Below are 19748 nucleotides of genomic sequence, written 5' to 3'. Positions count from 1 at the left end.
AATTGTTAGTTGCATCCCTGTATTCAACCATGATTCTCTAGTGCAGTTTGGTTTGTTTCAGACAAGACAGAACGAGCAGATCACTGCACTGCAATCTTAGACGAGATTTTAGACGAGTATATTTTAGGACTCGATAGTTGACAACTGAGTTTCTCTCAGCGCAATTCCAACTGTTACTGTGTTGGTGATTTTCATTTCAATCTGCCACATCAGTCATTTTTATGTACTGTGCAATGATGACCAGATGAAAAACCTTCCCTTTCAAATGTCCTAGTAAAGTGAGCAGTAACCTCAGGCAAGACTGCCATTTTTCTACAAAAAAAGACATCTTCTGAGTGTGTATGAGCATTTTGAATGAACAGGGGCAGAAATGGGCCACAGAGGGCCAACAAACTGCAGGTTTTCATTCTAGCCAAAGACTGCAGCAGACTATTTCACAGATTGGCACCCTATCAACTGCGGAGGAAAAATGAATCACCTGGTACAGTCTTTGGTTGGATTGAAAATCTGCAGATTCTCTTTGTGGCAGATGGTTGTTGTTCCCCCCCAAAAATGAGATTGACTATTGGAGGAGAGCGTGACAATCTTGAGTGCAGGACTGACCTGGGAAATCAGTTTGTAAGAGAAGGAAACATAGAGACAGATATTCAAATAGTTGATACATTTCTGCTGTTTTTCCATCATTTTAAGAGAGTCATGATGATTTCTGAATTTGGATTGTGCCCGTGTAGCTTTACAAGGCTGAATCTATGGCTAAAGGGTATCGTTGGGTCATTTCAAAATGTTTCCACAATAAGTGTCTTTAAAGCTGTAGACATGGACATGGTGTGGATTGACTGCTGTGAGATTTGACTCACTGAGACAAGAGATCAAGAACATTCAGCTTTCAAAGTATGACCAGCTGAAATCCAAGAACAATGGAAAAAAAATAAATAATACAATGACAGACAGGCCTTACACAACCATACAGTGTCAATGTTTGATTGGTAGACCTGTTCATAGACAGGACTTGGTCTCAAGCTATGTAAAACAGACAGTCTTAAGTTGTGATTTGTACTTTCTGTAGAAGTGACCAATAGGGCAGTTTTACCTACTTATGGCTTTGTTTACATCTTTATTTTTCCATATTGGATCTGTCCCAACTCATTACCACAAGCGCTGTTTGGAACAATTGTTCCAATTATCAACCTGCCCAGTCTATTCACTCGAGAGATGTATCTTGACACAAACAGAAGCCGATTACACCTCGCACAACATGAATGTCCTTATAAACCGTGATCTTGACAGCAATTATCAGTGTCATTGATGTCCCCTTCTGTGGGCAAGGTGTGAAAAACTAATGATAGATGTGTGCTGTTGTTGCACTGAAGCAGCTTTTACTCTTGGCTGCAGTGGGGCTGGGATTATTTTTTGAACGAGTGGTTCCTCAGGAAGAAGAGGGAAGAGGATAGAGGACGATGAAAGTCAAGTTTTACCACACTGGTCGCAGTAAGGAAAAAGGGAGAGCCTCCAAACAAGATGAAATGAAACACCCTGCCAATGACCCCCATTGCACTCCACAATATGAAACTGTTGGATGGATTGAATGGCATATTAATGACTTTGCAAATATGTGGTGATAGAGGAAATGCCATGTCATTAAAATCCAACGGTTTCATCATCTGGGGACTATGAATGTAAATAGGGAGCAGATATCCTGACCATCTGCCTCTTAGACGATGAGACATCTTGTGTGCAGTGTTAACATTGTTGCCAATGCAGCATGAAAGAAAGTGAAACTTTATTTATATAGCACCTTTTTTAACACAGGTTACAAAGTGCTTTACAGTGACATCGGGACACAAAGACACATTCAAGAACACATACAGGCATCTCACACGTACGAACACAGCAAGCATACAGTCATCACCCAGAGCACACACTTGTATTTATAAAATGTTACGAGAAAGCCAAAAGTAGGTTTTTAGGTGTTTTTTTGAAACAGTCAACAGATTCAGCTGATCTGATGGAAGTGGGGAGATTGCTCCAAAGTCTGGGTGCCAAAAGGGCAACAAAAGCACAGTCGCCTTTGGTTTTTAGTTTGGCACGTGGTACGGCCAACAGGTTTTGGTTGGAAGACCTAAGTGACCTAAGCGAGGATATTAGGGCTCGATTATTTTCGTTATCGATTAATCAGCAGATTATCTTCTTTACTCATTGTTTTATCTATAAGAAATGTCAGGCAATAGTGAAAAATCCTTGTTTTAATTCGCACTAGCCCATGTAGCCATATCCATATGTCTTGTTTTGTATGACCGACAGTCAAAAATCAAAAGAGAAGAGAAGAGAAAAGCATAAAATCTTCACATTTGAGAAACTGGAAGTAGCAAATGTTTGGGATTTTTGCCTTAAAAGTTACTAAAATAATTATACTATTATCAAAATAGCTGCCAGTTAATTTTCTGTTAATCGACTGATCTATTAATCGACTAATCGTTGCAGCTCTAGTGGGACTATTCTGGTTTAGTGAAGTGGTTTAGTAGTTAAGTTGTACCAAGTCTTACAGTGTAGAGCTGAGCCTGACAAGCTGTCTACTGTACTGTTATAAATACCAAACAAAAAGGCACTATCGCTCTTTTATCATGGATTGGTGGCATGGAGGACTTATACAATAAACCCAACCTTATACCATCTTTTCTAGCAGAATAAAGTTTTAAAAAACAGACGCTGTAGAGACATGATGAGCCATATGGACCTGTGGCTGCAGCACAGACTGCTGGGTTTCTTCCAGCTCTCCTCTGACTCATTAAAGAACAAAACACTGAAAATAAACATACCAGCAACACTATAAATACCGTCTGCTAAACAGCTTCAAACCTGCTGAGCTGATTCCTCACAAATCAGCCTTCAGCGCTTTCCCACTATACCTGACAAGAGCCTTTATCCTAACCCTGCCCTTTCTTTCATGTGGGAAGTAGTTTTAAATGTTTCTTTCTTTCAATTATTTCCTTTCATATTTCTAAAACACCTTTATTCTTTGACCTTATGAAGCATCAGCCATCAAACACGTTTTCTATCCTACATACATCTATCCAGCCTCCATCAGTATTGCAGCATATTCTATCAAATTAATACTTGACAGGAAATTCTTTGTACCCTCTTAAAGCTGTCAAGGGAACAGAGTTGAAGGTGGTGAACTCCGAGGAGGAGCGGTAATCCAGCAGTGAAGCCAAAGTGGAATAAAATGTGACACTTTAGATCTTCATGCCTCCTGGCCAGCAGCATTTTGTCTGGATGATTCTGAGATTGAGTGACAGTGTTTTGTTCATTTTCTCAGAGAGTCCAAAAGAGTACAAAGGTGGGAAATATCCGGTAATAAAGCCTAACTTTTGCCCGAGCTGTTACGGCAGGGTGATTTTAGAGGTTGAGCTATCGAACGTAGAACTTTGCAAACAAATATGGATCAATTAATGTTTGATTTTGGCTCATTTACACTGCTTATTGGCAGCTTTTTGTTCCTGATGCAACAATGAATATGCTGAAAGTGAGCTTTTCCAACAGACAACGGCTCTTTAGTCTCAGGAGCTGAAATGAACAGGTCAGTGAACACGATAGAACGTAACCAAACATAACAAATTTGGATTTGTATAAGACACCATTGCATGTGTCTTATACAACTATTGCTGTTCAGTGACAGTTCTTGATAAGCAGACTCTCGGGTTGATGCGTCACGCAGGGGAGACGGAGGATGTGGGTTGGTGCACTGGGTGGTGGAGGGAAGCTGGTGCGTTGGTCAAAGTGACAGCAGAGTTCACTCTCACTTACTGAATGAATGGCGTGATAGAGAGACAGAGAGAGACAGAGAGAGAGAGAGGGGGAGGAAGTTTCAGGCAGACAGACAAGCCTGAGAGACTCAGAGATAATTACTGTCTCTACTGATTCAGCCCCGACATCTCAGAAAGAAGAGAAAGAGATGGAAGGGCAAACTAGCAGGTGGTATGCATTATTACATCTTATTAAAAGAGCAACACATTTTCAGGTTGAGTTGGTAGGGAACATTACAATACAATGAAGAAAAGGGCAGAGCTGCTGGATTTTCTTTAAGATAGATAGACACATATATACGTGTAGAGAGAGAGAGAGAGAGAGAGAGAGAGAGAGAGAGAGAGAGAGAGAGAGAGAGAGAGAGTTCTTTATTAATCCCAAAGGGAGATTTAAATGTTACAGCAGCCACTTGATATCAATTCAAATACAAAAACAATGAGGTATGTAAAAGAAATAAATACAATTACGGGCTAAATTATATACAATAGCTAAATACACTAACTAGAAAAAATAAATAGAATATAACCATAATTATAATATACTATTTGCTGAGTTACACTGTTCAATGATGTTAATATGCTATAGTATAGTACACTGTACATTACTATTTACCTACATGAAAACATCTGGGTCATATTCACCTGCAGACTTCATTGTACGGTACAGATGTTCCATAAAACATCAGTGTGTCCACATTTTACAGCAAAGGTCATGACCACGAATGAGGGAAAGTCAACGAATATCAGGGGAAAAAGATGGTAACCAGTATTTCAGACAACCCAAAAATTGAAATGGGGTAAATTGATCCACGATATTATAGGAGGGTTAATCAGACAAATTGTTTCATCCTCTTAATTCAGAGGATGTGCTGCTTTTCTTTGTCTAATATGATAATAAACTGAATATGTTTGGGTGTCCGACTGTTTGGACAAAACAAGCATTTTTGAAGTTGTCCTCTTGAGCTTTAAGAAATTGTGATTCCCATTTTTCACATTTTTTTTAACATTTAAAAGATCAAATGATTAATAGATTAATTGATGATGGATTTTTTTTGTTGCAGTCCTATAGCTGAGGGGATTGATGCGATTTTGGGAACTGGGGTTCACCATCAGTCTTTAAATTAAACCTTTAAGTGACATGAACGTGTGTACCAAATTTAATTGGAATGCATTTAATAGTTGTTGAGATATTTTATACTGGACGACCTGGTCGACCCTGTCTGTAGCTACACTGCTAGTGTGGCTAAAAATATGGTTATTATTTTTAGCACAGATGAGACACTTCCCTTTCATATTTCTCATTTGGTTTCATATGTGTGTGTGTGTGTGTTTGTAGCTGTAAACAGAAGCTGTATGCAGAGAAGCTGCCAAACACCAGCATCATCATCCCGTTCCATAACGAGGGCTGGTCGTCGCTGCTGAGGACCGTTCACAGCATACTCAACCGCTCTCCTCCACAGCTCATCGCAGAGATCATCCTGGTCGATGACTTCAGCGACAAAGGTACAGAGAACACACACTCTTTACTGCTTAGAAAACACACCCACGCCCGTGTACTTGCACAGACATTCTCACAGGTACATGAGCACAGCTGCAGACTGTGTGGCTATTAATTCCCTCTGCCTCTCTCTTCTTTTCATACTCACACAAACACACACAACTGCTCACACACACTTATTGTCTGCAAGTGCTGGTGACTGTGTTGCACAAATAATGAGTTGTTCAGGAACAAAAGCGTTTGCCAGACTCTGCAGAGGCCCAAATGTGATCTCAACGTGCTCTAAATTTTGCATGTTATAAGCAGAAATAAACACACACACACACACACACACACTGGTGAGTCAGTATTTATTAGACCAGAGAGCAGCTAGCATTGCTCCCTGCTCTACTCAGACAATGTGTGTGTATGGGTGTGTACATGTACATGTGCCTGTAAACTGTGGTGTATCAGGGCAAACCATGCTGTTTTTAATTACTGGATATTGTCACTGGTGCCAACTTCTATTATTATGGAGGTTTGTTATTGACCACTGGTACATGCATTTAGTCTACAGTATAAAGGTTTACAATAAAAGCTGCAAGATCTAAAAGCAAACTCAGATGCTAAACATTACATGCTAAATGTTAGCATGTCAGAAACAAGCGGCAGCCTCTGGGGCTGAAAAATGAAGCCAATGTGGAAGTGCCAAAAACTGCAGTTCCTTGAATGGCCACTTGAGGGTGGCTCCAAAAGCGAGTCATTCCCCATAGACCCCCATGTTAAAATGCCCAACTTTACTGCAGAAATAAACATGTTTACAGCCTGGTACAAAAAACGGTTTTGGTCTCTATAGCTAATTTTATTAAGCCGTAAAGTTATGCATAATGAAAGACATGGCTGCTTCGAGTGACAGGTCCGCCAGCCGTTAGGTGGCTTGTTTCAGCCATTCGGCCCGCCTCTTTGCCCATTTTTGATTGGCTGGGAGTTTGGCAGCGTCACGCACTATTTTTATATTTTTATTTTTATAGTCTATGGTCAGAATACTAATGTATTATCTTTACATGCTAATGCCCACTCAGCTTTGCATACAAAGCATTAGCAAGTCAACATGCTAACTGTGCACATATTACCGAACCGTGATAATGTGTCAGATATTACATGCTAATCATCAGCGTATTAAAATGCTAACTGCTGGTATATACTGAATGCTATGATAAAGAACTAGAACTGGGAACATGTTCTTTTTCACTGTGTCTTTAAGGAGTGATGTTAGCAGCAATGTGTTGGCGCTTGCTTCAAAATTGCAAAACTCTTGCTAATGATGACGTTCAAAGCAGTTAATGGTTTTATGGTTTGTATTTTTAATTGTAAAACTGAGACTTCAGAACAGTATTGAAGCCTCAAACCTCCTCACAGGCTGCATAAAAAATCCTGTTAATATATTCGGAGCGAAAGATTGCAGTAACCTCTCAACAGATGGTGATGATGAGGACACTCTGTGACCCTGCTACTGTTAGCAAGGTTAGCGAGAGGGGGGAAAAAAAACCATGCCTCTAGTGCAGATTAGTTTTCTCACACCGGCGGCTTAATCAGTTTGAACTCTGGAGTTAATGTACAGCTTTGAACCCTTACATGATAAATCGGAGGACAAGTGCAATATTATCGCTTGGATCTGAGTGGAGGAGAGAACAAGATACTCATCATAAAGCCTGATTCACAGCCACGGAGTGAGGCATCATTTCTATTCAATTTCATTTCATTTCAGTGGGCTTTATTGGCATTGGAAGTTTCAAGAACAGTGTTGCCAAAGCATCAAAATACAGTTGTCCAAATATTTGAACAGTACAAAATAACAAAAAATATTAACAATAACACAACATTAAGATTTCTTGCTCCCGTTTCCATTTCCTTAGATAATAAATAATGCACTGAAATATAAAGAGAGAGAGACAAAGAGAAAAAGGATAGGAAGGAGTGTTTTTATTGGACATTCAGAGGTATATTTCTATAAGTGTCTGTGTGTGAGTTGTTTGTGTGTGTGATTCATATATCATCCCAGGCACGTTCCTCGATGTTGATTAACAATCTCTCTGCTCCATGACAGCATGCGAGCCAGCAGTTATACTTTATGTCCTTCTGCATTAATTGACGCTGTTTTGTTTTAGCACCTCGCAGCCGACACGAGGAAGATAAACAACTGGTTGTGATGCTTTTTTTTCAGAGCGCAGTTATGTTTTCTGAGGTGCTGATTAGTTTCGAAGTTGTGTAATTATAACCTCGCTGCAAAGTGGCATTGTAAGAACACGCATAATTAATACAACTATCCATGTTTGACTCAAAGGATACCTGATGATTCATATTTGTTTTTCTGTGTACTTGCTCTGCTGTATGTAGTTGACTTTATTAAAGCAGAAAACATTTCTGGGTTCAAGAAGTCATGGGTGGAGTGTGGACTTCTCATTTTTCAGTTTGTTGTTTCCCCCGACTTATGATATCATCATAAGTCTTCCCAAAATGTAAACAGCAAAAGTTGTGCAATGTTTTGATGCATCCAGTTTGACTGAGAAACACAAACAGAAGAACTATATGTGCTGCAAGAAGCTCTTAACGTGTCAGTTGGGGCTCGTTGTGCATAAAAGATTGTCAGATTCAAGGCGTGGGTCCGATGGCAGCCCCACTGTGCTTTGCTTCTCTTTTTCTTTTTCACTTTTCAAGCTGCGTGTTATTCAAAATGTTCTGTTTCTGACAAGTTGCTTACTGCACTTGTTGCTGCCAGTTTCACAAAAAAGAGATACAAATTTGTTCAGAAGTTCTAAAGAACTAGTCTGGCTTAAAACTATTAAAACAAAATTTACTTACTGGATGAAACTGAACATCCAACTCCTTAGAGGGTCTTTAAGTACAACCAAATACTGAATAAGACTTTTTGGCCACCAAAATGTTACAGTTAAATTATTGATGAACTGAAAACACACTGAAATAACGACAGTTACGGCTATACTCTCTGAATCTGGGGTTATGCAACCTAACTGACGTTGTCAATGTGGTAGCGACTTGCCAATCAAAATGTAGCCACGCCCTAAAGCATACCCTGCTTTATCGTCTATTTTACTCCAAATGGGACCATAATTTACAAAATGAGCGTCATGCTGTATTGAAGAAGACTTGAAACTAGAGATTTAGACCATGGATTCATTAGGAAACAGTTTTCTGAGGTAATAAATCAAGTGAGAAGTAGGTTCATTTTCACTTCCATTCAATCAGACTTCAGAGTCTCCCCCTGCTGGCCATTAGAGAGAATGCAGGTTTAATGCAGGTTTAAGTTTGTGCAATTTCCCAGTAGCTCACTATTTCTGGACAGTTTTGTTTCTATAGTTATTTCTCCTGCTCACACACACGCTTTCCTTTCGTCAGTGTCAGTGTTCGTGTGAATTCAGCCTAAGTGTCTTTCCTTTAATCTCAAAGCACTTCTTCTGTCACAGCGATACTTTCCTTGTCTGAAGTCTTTGTCATGAGCCAGAAAACCAACTGTAACTATATGTTAAAACATAAATGAAGGAATATAAGTTCAGCTCGGTTTTGCTGAGATGTATTTTTTTCTGTCCGAGCTGTTCTGTTGCAGAATAACGTGTGGAGAAAATCTCACCTGTGTTTTCTCTACCACCTACGAACGTGCAAATAAAACAGAAATTTGATGCACTCTACCCATGTTTAGGTCTTTATTCATGTTATTATTATTCATGTTAATATAAAAAAGATCTCAATTCCTCTTTGCTCTCTGTGTTCATGCTCTTCAACACTCTGCGTTCCTCACTCTCTCTCTCACCCACGCTCACCTCTGTGTTGCAGGAGCAGCTCAGTCAGGCAGAGCACTGACTCACAGATAACATGCAAACACTGAAACCTGCTGTTTTTATCTCCTCACTTGCCCTCATCTTCCTTAATGTCTCTTTTTTTTTTCCTTCTCTCCCTGTTCCATCTCCTCTCCGCTGGCTTTTTTCCCCTTCATGTCTCTAATGTCTTCTTTGTCTCGTCTCGTTTCCTTTTTGTCTTTCTCTTGACATCTCTTATCTTTATTGCCTCTGTTTCTTGACGTCTACCCTGTTCCATCTCTTGACGTCTCTTCTTGTTTGTGCTTCACTGTCTCACCTTCTTTGTGTTTTTGTGTGTGTCCATTGTAGTGTGGTGAGATTTTTCCTAAAATTCATGCTATTTTTTTTTCCTGCTTATTTTTCTTTATCTTTTACTCTTATTCATTATCTTATCTTTACCCTCTGACAGTCTCCCAATTTTCTTTTTTGTCTCCTCTTGACGTCTCTACTTTGCAAATGTGACATCTTTTTTCATTTGTTGTCATTTCTTGTCTTTCATCATTTTGTCTTTTGTCTTTAAGCCATTTAAACCTGCATTAACAGTTTTTTTGGCCACTTGGGGGCAGCACAGTCAAGTTGTGAACACAACACTGACATCACCTTTTATGTTGATACGTTGCATTTGTTAGCAAACAGTTGCTTATTCCCACATCCAGCAGTTATGGAGCAACATTATCATTCATTTGGAGTCGAGTTTCTGTCCACCTGGTGAATATAAGTCCAATATTCACTCTCTTTTAGCTTTGTTTTTCCCCTCTCTACCAACTCCTAAGGGAAATATCTGGCTTTTAAGCTGCTAAATGCTCCACTATGTTCATTAGCTAGTTGCTGACTGTGTCTGTTTGCTGTTTGGTGCTGAGCAGGTATTGTACAGGGGGGTTTTAGAGCTTTTTCTCTGAAAACAGATGCCTGCTGTGGCCATAAATGACACTATGAGAGCACTGAGAGTGAACCACAACAGTAAAGTTGCAGCCAGGCAGATAAACAATGAGCTGAAACGAACTTATATTATACTGGCCATGCCCTGAAAGGGATCATTGGTTGCAGCCCAAGTTTTCTTCTCTTTAACTTCCCTTCTCCTTTCCTCTGTTCTCACTTTCTTCCTGTTTTTCCCCTACTGTATGTGATGACTGTGTGTGTGATATCCATCTCTTCCAGGGATCAGATCAACAAAGCTCCTAAATCTGACTCTGGTAGATCCATCAGCTTCAGTGACTGCTTGCTGTCATGTTACTGACCCCCTTTTGCTCTCCCTGCTAATCTCTGCTGCTGTTGACTGAAAAAACTTTACCCAGTGGAAGATTGTTGGTAACAGTAAATGTCAGGTTTCAGTGTCAGTCCCTCAATCAAAAAGCAAGTGTTGTTTCTTTCCTTTTTTTTTTCCTACAGATATTTAACAATCATAAACACAGAAATCCATCATAGAAAAGGCAGAGGGATCCATTTTTCCTCCCACAGTAGCCTCAGTAGAAAATAATATAATGCAGGCACAGCACCTGCTGGGTTTTTAAGTAAGAAAAAAACTCTTTTCTCCTATTGTCACTCTGGATTTTTTTCCTTTTTTTTGTAATCAGCCATGTTGTTCCAGGCACATAACAGAATCTTTCTACTCTGGATAAAAATAAATAACATCAGATGATGGCATGCTAAGTGGAATACCATCCACATAGATAACATGTTAAAGTCATACACAAAGCATTATTCAAACACAAACGCAATTAGACATAATACACTTTTTTTCTCTTATTGACCTAAATCTACATCATACTGAGATAAGAGGATGATGGGTGCTGATCCAGGTCAACTGGTTTGAGGCCCGATGATTCTGAGGGTGAACGAAATTACCAAACTCCATTAATAATATTAAATTATCTAGATTAAGAAAAGCCGTCTCTTTTCCTTCTTAAATTATGTAAATCCTGCTGATACAGGCTTCAGTTTAGACTATAAAGAAGAGAGCAGTCATTTAAAAATGTGTGATTCTTTATTGGTTAGATTTAATGTTCACATCTACTGGTGCTAGCATAGTTCCAGATCAATTGATTCAAATAGGATCTGTGTTCACTTACAGGTGTTCACCTGGTTGGAGAAACAATAGTCCGAGTGACATCATAACCATTGGTATTTATTTATATATGAAGCCATTAGTGGGAAATTGCCAATTTTTATCTCATCGCTGCTGCTTTGGCACTTTGGTCCATATTTGACAGTGACCAGTTGATGCTTCAGGAACCCCGAACCAGAACTGATCTAGAAAAGACTGCCTTTACTGTTAGTGCAGCAATCTTTTGGAATAATCTGCAATGTCACCCAAAAATACAAAACAGGTATCATTCTCTACCTGCTTGTGACTGCTTTCACTGAGCCTTCATATTGTATATTGTCTAATTTCTGTTTTATTAACGTGTTTGACCATCCTGGTTACCTTCCTTGTGATTTTACTGTGAACAGGGAATTACTATAAAAGAGCATATATGCTCTGCCAACCTACCCTGTATAGATAAAGGTTAAATAAGTCAATAGTGACAGAAAAATGTTGACAAGCATGGATGAGATTGCAGCAGCTATATGGGTTGTTTTAATCTGCTGTTTACATTTCAGGTAAAAATGATGTCAGCAGGACAGATGCGTCATTCACTACTGATTGTTTTGGACAAAACAAGACAAAATAACCTCCGCTACCAACAAGAAATCAGCAAAGAATGAATGAAGTCAAACGAAAAGCTCATTCAGTCAGATTATCAGGCCATACTAGTACAGGATGAGATCACCATTAAAGACTCACTTAGAGACAGTTTTATTGGTATTTTTTTAAGCATTTGCATTGGTGCTCATCATGTTGCATCCTGCTTTGGTTTAGATCTCAGTATAGAATGAAGTCAAGAAAAGGTGGAAGTTTGTAACAGATTGAAGACACAGAGTATGTATACACATGGGTAAAAGTAGCTTGGTTGGTCACTCTCTGTGTCAGTTTCTAGGTTTATAAACTAGCTGTACTTTTTGCCCTTGTTCATTTCTACCTTCGTAGTTGCAAATTCTAGCTCAGCATGTGTAGGAGCTGTGTTTTATGTGCTGTCATCCCTGTTCAACATCTCAAATTATGCAATGAGGATGGCGTAACCACATTCCCGTGGCAGATGCACTTCTGCTTGGACTGACTGGTCAGTCAGCTGCCTGTCAGGTCTAGTTATCAGTTAGCACTCTCTTGGTCTCATACAGGGCAAAAAATGGCTGAGTATGTGTAACTATGTATTTCTGATGATCCGAATAGAGTGAGACACACAAAGAAGCGTAAGCGGGGTTCTGTCACATGCAAATACGATGAACAACAAGCCAACTTGAGCTGGGAGCTTTTATACCTTGCCACCTCTTCAACATATGTTTCCCATTATCAGTGGACTTTGTATGATGAGTTATGATATGGACCTGTCAACATGTCAGACATCTTGGCGTCATTCCTATCAAGCTACTGAATTCACACCTAAGGGCCCCACACTAGATGTTGTTCCAGTTTGTCTGATTGACACATGAAAGTGGTGCCTCAACTAAAAGTTTCTTACATTCCTTAAGATGCATGCAACACAAAGAAAATACCTAATATCAGTATGTAAGGAAAAATATACAGACGGGTGACAAATTAAAGGAAAAACCGGTACAGGCCTGAATCCTTGACCCCTACAGTGAGGGGATCTGGTGGCTCTGTTAGGCTGTGGGGGGCATTTTGCTGGCATGGTTTGGGTCCACTTGTCCCCTTAGAGGGAAGGGTCACTGCAAAGAGTCACCACCTTTATCCTATGATGAAACATTTCTATCCTGATGGGATGATCTCTTCCAGGATGACAATACCCCAATTCACAGGACACGAGAGGTCACTGAATGGTTTGATGAGTATGAAGATGATGTGAATCATATGCTATGACCTTCACAGTCACCAGATCTCAACCCAGTTGAACACCTATGGGAGATTTTGGACTGACGTGTTAGACAGCGCTCTCCATTACCATCATTAACACCAAATGAGAGAATATCTTTTGGAAGAATGGTGTTCATCCCTTCAGAGACTTGTAAAATCAGTGCCAAGGCTGAGGAACACCATGTGTCTGTGATGTTACTAAAGATTTCTGAAAGAAACCAAGGTTGAAAAACATTTTGTCAATCACAGGATAGCTTCATATTTTCCCTTCATATCTCATCTCTGGCCTGTTATTGGGCTTAGATGTCTCCGGTGCAGAGTTTCATTAAATCGGGGACAGTGTGAGTCCAGATGTATCCATCATGGTTAACTATGGTCTGTGACGGAGACAGTCCCTCTCCACAGGACCACTGAGCCACACTGCAGTATCACCTCTTGTGATAGAAACCTGCCACTGACTCCAGATTTACTGCCCAATTATTCACTGTCTGTCAGTGCCTGATGGGATCAATTAGAATGAAAATATTTCATTCGGTAACACCAAATGTTAATAAGACTTTTTCTTTTTTTTAAGTGTAATTAGTTCTATATACTTGGTTGCCAGTGCGTTGTTAGCAATTTGAGATGGTATGACACGGTTTTAATGGCGTTTATCATGTTTTGCCAGTAAAAATGAAAGTGCAGTGCAGTGTGGAGGCAGGTGATAAATGAGTACGAGGAATAAATTAAGTCATAGAGTGAGAAATTGAGCAATCAAGACGCATGAAACAACATTCAGAGAGACGTCAGAGGAAGGAGGAGGGAGTAAAGATAATGTGAAAAACAGAGACTGAGAGGTGAGGTGGACGCTTTAAAGCGGAAGTAAGTAATTTATGACTTCTATCAACCTGTATCAGTGAGAAAGGTCGAAATCAACAGATCTTGGGCACGATTGATGGCGGGCTGTAATAGACATAAATTTAAAAGGTACCTTCACAATGGAATGAATAAAATAGCCAATTAGAGTAGAGCAGATGTCCAACAGAACTGTGTAATGAAGAGGTCATTTGTCACCACGCATTATATTAATGGCTTTTTTTCTTTTTGCTTCAGATGTAAAATGTTGAGATCTCATTTGCAAGGACATTGTCTATGTTTGATAAGATGAAAAATGTGAACACAGTGATGGTAATTTCAGTCTATAGCCCAAAAGTGAGTGCTTGAACATCAGTTACTGTAGGCTCAGTTCTTGGTACAACACCTGAACCAAGTTATCTCACTCACAGTGTAGTCTGAGTCGACATAAGAGCTGAGTAAAATTTGGCAAAATAGTGGTCACGATAATGACAGCTCTCTTTTCTCACATTATGCTGATAAGTAGTGAGTCATCGGTGCTGGTAAAACCCTATGAATTCACAATGGTATAATTCTGTGTTAGAGGACAGGTAAATCACTCTATTGAACGCCTATGTTTTGAGTATTAAACACCAGAACTAGACAAATGTCATTTTTGTGATATTAATTTCCCATATTGTCCAGCCCAACTCAAAGCACATAAAATATTGTTTCTTTCATTTAATACACCTTTAAAAAAAACTAACTAAACAGGTCACAGAGCTCAGTAAAGAGCAAAGGAGAGAGATGAGGGAGGAAACTGAGGGTGACAAGGATAGAAAGAGAGCAATATGAGAGGAATGCAGTGTAATGATGACAAGGAGAAGTAAGACAAAGAGACACAAATGCCCTGTGGACAGAGACACCAGCAGTCTCAGTGAAACCAGTTAGACCTGCTAACCTGCCCAGCTACAGTACATGATGAGCTTTAGCTGGGTGAGAGGAGGGAGAGGAGGAAGAGGAGGAGGGGTGGTGTGTGATGGTGAGGGGAGGTCAGCTCACTCTTCATTAGGCTGTAATTGAATTTCCGCAGCCCGTGCAGGGAGGATGTTCATCCCTCGCTCTCCCTGCAGGGGAGCGTTGGCTCCGGTTTCCCAACCTCCCCGATACTTTCAAGGTTAGCACAGCTAATGGGCTACTTTCTCCACGGATTTCTCTGCTCACCATCTGTCATCTACATGTCTGACCACATAGGCGCGCAGGTACATGCTCCACTATGTGATGCTGCTGAAACAGAGTAGAGCAGAAACTAGAGGCGGTGTTCAGTACCGCAGTAGACCACCTCTGGCCCTGATAACAGCTGACACACGTTGTGGCAGTGACTCAACAAGGGACCTGCAGTGTCCCATTGTTAAAGCTGACCACGCAGACATGGAAGGACATTCACCTTCCCGTCACAAAAAAGCTTTTCAGTAGAAACTCAATTCGCTGTCTTGTTTTGCATCAGTTGAAATGTTTGTGCATTGTGGAATGAACAGTGACAACCAACACAGGGAAAAGGTTTGGTTTGATGGTTTTGATGTGACTGAATTGAATTAGCTTTTTGATAAATATAATAGATGGAATACTATGAAAGGAAAGCTTTTGATTTTAGAACATTGTGTAGCTTCTGCACTCAAACCTGCAGGGATCACGTCGTGATAACTGTAGTCCACGAACAAGCACACAAACTTGCAAAGATGCAGGAGCGCTTTGACAGCGAGCCTTCACCAGCGCATCTTCATGCATCTTCCTGAATTGGATATGTATATGCTGCATTCAAGTTCATCACAAAAGGGATCAATATCCAGTGATTTTTGGTGGCCAGGTCAGTAAATGCCTCATGAAATGGCATGAATATTTGCTTAATGTGGTATATTTCTTGTTGAAACTACATTTTAGGACATAACAGTTTTATTTTATTGGAAAGTTGGAGAGTTACTTGATTGGTTGAGGTTCAAATTCCTATTCAGTGGCGTTTTTATCATCATTTCACTCTTCTTCAACTGCTTCTGGATAATTCTGACAAAAGCAATATCTTGTGATCGAGAGTTCCCATCATCCTCTTGGGGCCTGTGATGACCCTGAATGGTTGAACCTGCTCTGCTACAACATTTGATGCTTAATGATCCAACATTAAGTTGTTTATCTGCAGGTAACATTGCGCACAGTGCGATTGTTTTATCCTGCTATCTATGTAGTATTGTGGTAGTAACTGTGTTCTAGTGATTACCACACAACACCTTCCACATCAGTCCTCCAATCTCCACCTCTCACATATCACATGTCTGCTGAACTTTGCGCCAGCATTTGGTTTTGACTCACCTGTCTTAACGTCATCTTTTATTTGTGCTGAAATGACTATTTGATTAATCATTAGACACAAAACAACTTGGAATTCATGAAGCAAAATTGCAAAAATGCTCTGGTTCCATTTATATAATTGTGAATTGAATAACTTTGGGTTTTAGACTTGAGAAGTCAAAGGTCACTTTGGGCTCTTGAACATTTTAAAGAATTAGTGACTAATTGATGAAAACAAAAATCTGAGTTTTCTAGTGTTCCAGTCTGTTTATTGTACATTTGTATAGACGTCCTTCATAAAGTTTTTGCTGAAACTTTCCTACTTTTCAAACACAATGATGCTTTTTACAGTCAATTAAATGAAATTTTAAGCCTAACTGTTCACACGTTAAACAAGTGCCGTCATGTTCTGATTTCATTTTCTTTAACTCATTTTGTTCCTTAATAAAGCCGTATTTCCAGGGCCAGGAGGGTAAAAGGCTTTTTTTTTTTTTTTTTACACAACAGGCAGCAAGAAGCAGTGGAGCATGTTATCATGTTTTAGCAAGTGTTTGTTTTTTTCCCCCTTCATTTTTAATTGGAGTGTACTTTGGAGATGAGAGCTATTCTTTTGGGATGCTCACTTCATTAGTACCTGTAAGTGTCCGGGCATGTTAGCGGAAAGGGAGAAATTGAGAGAGAAAGGCATTCTGGGAAAAGATGTCTTTAATAAACGCTTGCTTGTCACAGAGTATTTGAACGGGATCTCATTCAATGTAGTCATTATCTCCCTGTTTTAAAGTTTTAAGTCTTGATATTCTTCCTGTTTTAAAGCGTAGAACAAACACGACTTCACAGAAATGAGTTCTTTGTTTTTAGTCTTGTTTTCATAATGCTGTAATTATTATTTCTGTTTAATTGAAGTTTAAATTGAGAAGTGGAGCTGCTCCCTGAGGAGCGTCATTAGCATCCATAATAGTGGGAATAACTGGCCTCCTGCCAGCTTAATGGGGGCAATCTTAATACCAAAACAATCATAAACACAATTTAACCATTAAGCATAAGCTAAAAGAGAACGGGAGTAAAAGGAGAAAGAAATGCAGGAAATGAGCGATGATAAGAAGAATGGCCAGTAAGAGACAGGGTGGTGTTTCAGCTAAAGACTTGTTATTATGTTTTAATAGCCTTCCCTGGAGAGCAGAGGGCCATTTCTGGTTGTTCAGCCAGTTGAAAGAAGCAACTCTAAAAGAGACGGACGAATAACGGATCAAGAAAGATTAAAGAATAAGCTGAATGCACAGATTTCAAGAAGATGGAGACCAGTGTTGTATTAACCAGGATACACGACGATGTCATGTCTGCCGCATGGACTGTCTACTGATGGTGCAGAAATAAGACTGTCAAGATAAATGATGGCCGTGAAAATGAGCTTTAATGCCACCAGAGCCTCCGTGTCTCTGCTCTCTGCGACTTCTCATCCATGCTCGCAGTCTTCTTCTTCTCATTAATGCTCTTTGTTCCATCATCTTAACTTTATTCAGTGCCTGTTTGTCGATTTCATTCTTATATTCTTCTCTTTTCAGTTTTGGCTAATGCATATTTGATAATAACATTTTAATCTTAGTTAAAAAATCTCCCTGTACTGCTAAAAAGACGCTGGAGGGATGTCAATAGGAAGAATTCTTCTAAAAATCCATGTGCATTATTTGACTCTACTATAAGTATGTCTAAGCTTCATCCCAAGACACTCAAAAGAGCAGCAGTTAAGTGCAAACGCTATCGTAAATTCTCTGCAAGGTTGTTGGCCAAAGGACCCTTAAACACAAGTGATTCCAACAAAATGAAATACAAGAAATACGTCTATATGAAGGCATTCATATAAAGGTATTCATATCAACAGTTGCTTTTATGGAGTGAATAGAAGAAAAATAAATTGTTAGATACTTGTTATGTCTGAGCAAAGCACCTTTCACAAAATCTCAATAGACTAGTAAAGCAACGTTTTGAATCATCCAGCAATGAAAACGCATAAATAAATGTCACCAGTATAAAACATGTTATAATGAACAGAAGATTCAGGATTCACACCAGCAGTTGTTTTCTTTCTCAACATCGGGATCAGGACCACATGTTATTCCGCCATGGTGGTGAGAGACGTACAAGATTGAGTTCATGTGAAAGGTTGGAAACGCTTCATTATCTCTATATGATCCATCCAGAGTTTCCCTCATGCTCGTGATAATAGAGAACTGAAGAACATTGAACTCTGACATGTTACTTGAAAGCTTTTCTTTTTCTAGGGTCATGTGGATTATAAAACATAGGATCACGGGCCAGAGAGTTGTTTATCCAATTAATTTTCTTTTGTTTCTTCTTTTTTTTCCTACATCCTCTTTCCGCAGTAGTAACAGAAACCAGACAACAGTAAGCAAACCTGCCTCACAGGTCTGAGCCGACAGGCTGCTGTTCAGACTCTGACAATGACTCTCTCAAGGACTAACAATCCCCGTGGGGATATTTTTACAGCAGTCGACAGCGGCGGTACGAGAGCTGCTCGACAGGACGAGGTTCAGAGATATAGAGCGAACACAACATCAGTGCTGCCGTGTTAACAGTGACTAACAGTGACTCTGTCTCTGCCGCTGTTACTGTTCTGTCTTTATGAAGTCGGTTCGGCCTCTGCTATCCTCTGTCGTGTTGTTGCTTCGGATTCATGTTACAGTATTCTCCTCTTTTGTAATGTTACTGTTTACTATTTGCAGTTAAATAAATTCTTAGATGTACTTTGCATCTAGCTTTGGACATTTTTTGAGTTATCTTTCATGTCATGCTCTACTGAAGATGATTTGACTTCTTCATACCAGGATTAGATTTTGCCTTTGGAGTTGGTCACTGTGTCAAATTAGATGATCGTCTCACATGACTTGGCCGAGAGACGTCGGACTGAAACCAGTTGTAGATCGGCATCTTTCACGACTTGTGTGACATACGGAGGTGATCAGTGAGCCAAGGATTGACTTTACTCTTCCACCTGATAGCACCAACAACAAATCCTTCCGCAGATTTATGAAGGATTGTAAAAGAAACACTGACTGAATATTTTGAAGCAGATTTAGAACGTTGACTCTCTGTAAAAAGATTTAAAACATTAGACGGTATCTTCCTTCCTGCTTTAAATGCAAGAACCTGATTCCTGAAAATAGCATGCAATGAAATGAAACAGTGAACTGATCTTCCTTGAAAAAAATGTACCACTTGATAACCTGATAGCATAATTCTAAAGCAAATCAGCTTCTTTTGCATATGAATAACTTTATGGACCAAATTACACAGCGAAAGGACAGAGGGCTGGAGTGCACTGATTAATTTTTACAGCCTTTATTATCTTTTAAATGTTAGTCTGTGTTCCAGAGTATTCCAGTCCTCTTTCTTAGTAATGGCCTTTTGCCTGAGATGAACCTCATACTGATGTTTGTTGTTGGGTAAAGGAGAAAAAAAAACTTCTATCCAGCGCTACTGTTTCTTGAAAGTTGCTCCTGACTGTC

General features: G+C 39.6%; 1 protein-coding gene across 2 annotated transcripts in view; it reads left to right on the top strand.

Annotated features, from left to right (window-relative positions):
* The window catches only part of LOC121909886 (polypeptide N-acetylgalactosaminyltransferase 10-like), a 104991-nt gene that overhangs the window by 42329 nt on the left and 42914 nt on the right, over positions 1–19748 (top strand). For both annotated transcript variants that reach the window (XM_042430712.1, XM_042430713.1), the window contains exon 4: positions 5140–5306. In XM_042430712.1, coding sequence (XP_042286646.1) covers positions 5140–5306 — 167 coding nt within the window. The remainder of the gene's footprint in view (positions 1–5139; positions 5307–19748) is intronic.

This window comes from Thunnus maccoyii, chromosome 13, assembly GCF_910596095.1.
Source record: "Thunnus maccoyii chromosome 13, fThuMac1.1, whole genome shotgun sequence".
Lineage (NCBI taxonomy): Eukaryota > Metazoa > Chordata > Actinopteri > Scombriformes > Scombridae > Thunnus > Thunnus maccoyii.
Note: the sequence above shows the minus strand (reverse complement) of the source record. Positions and strands in the feature narration are given on the sequence as shown.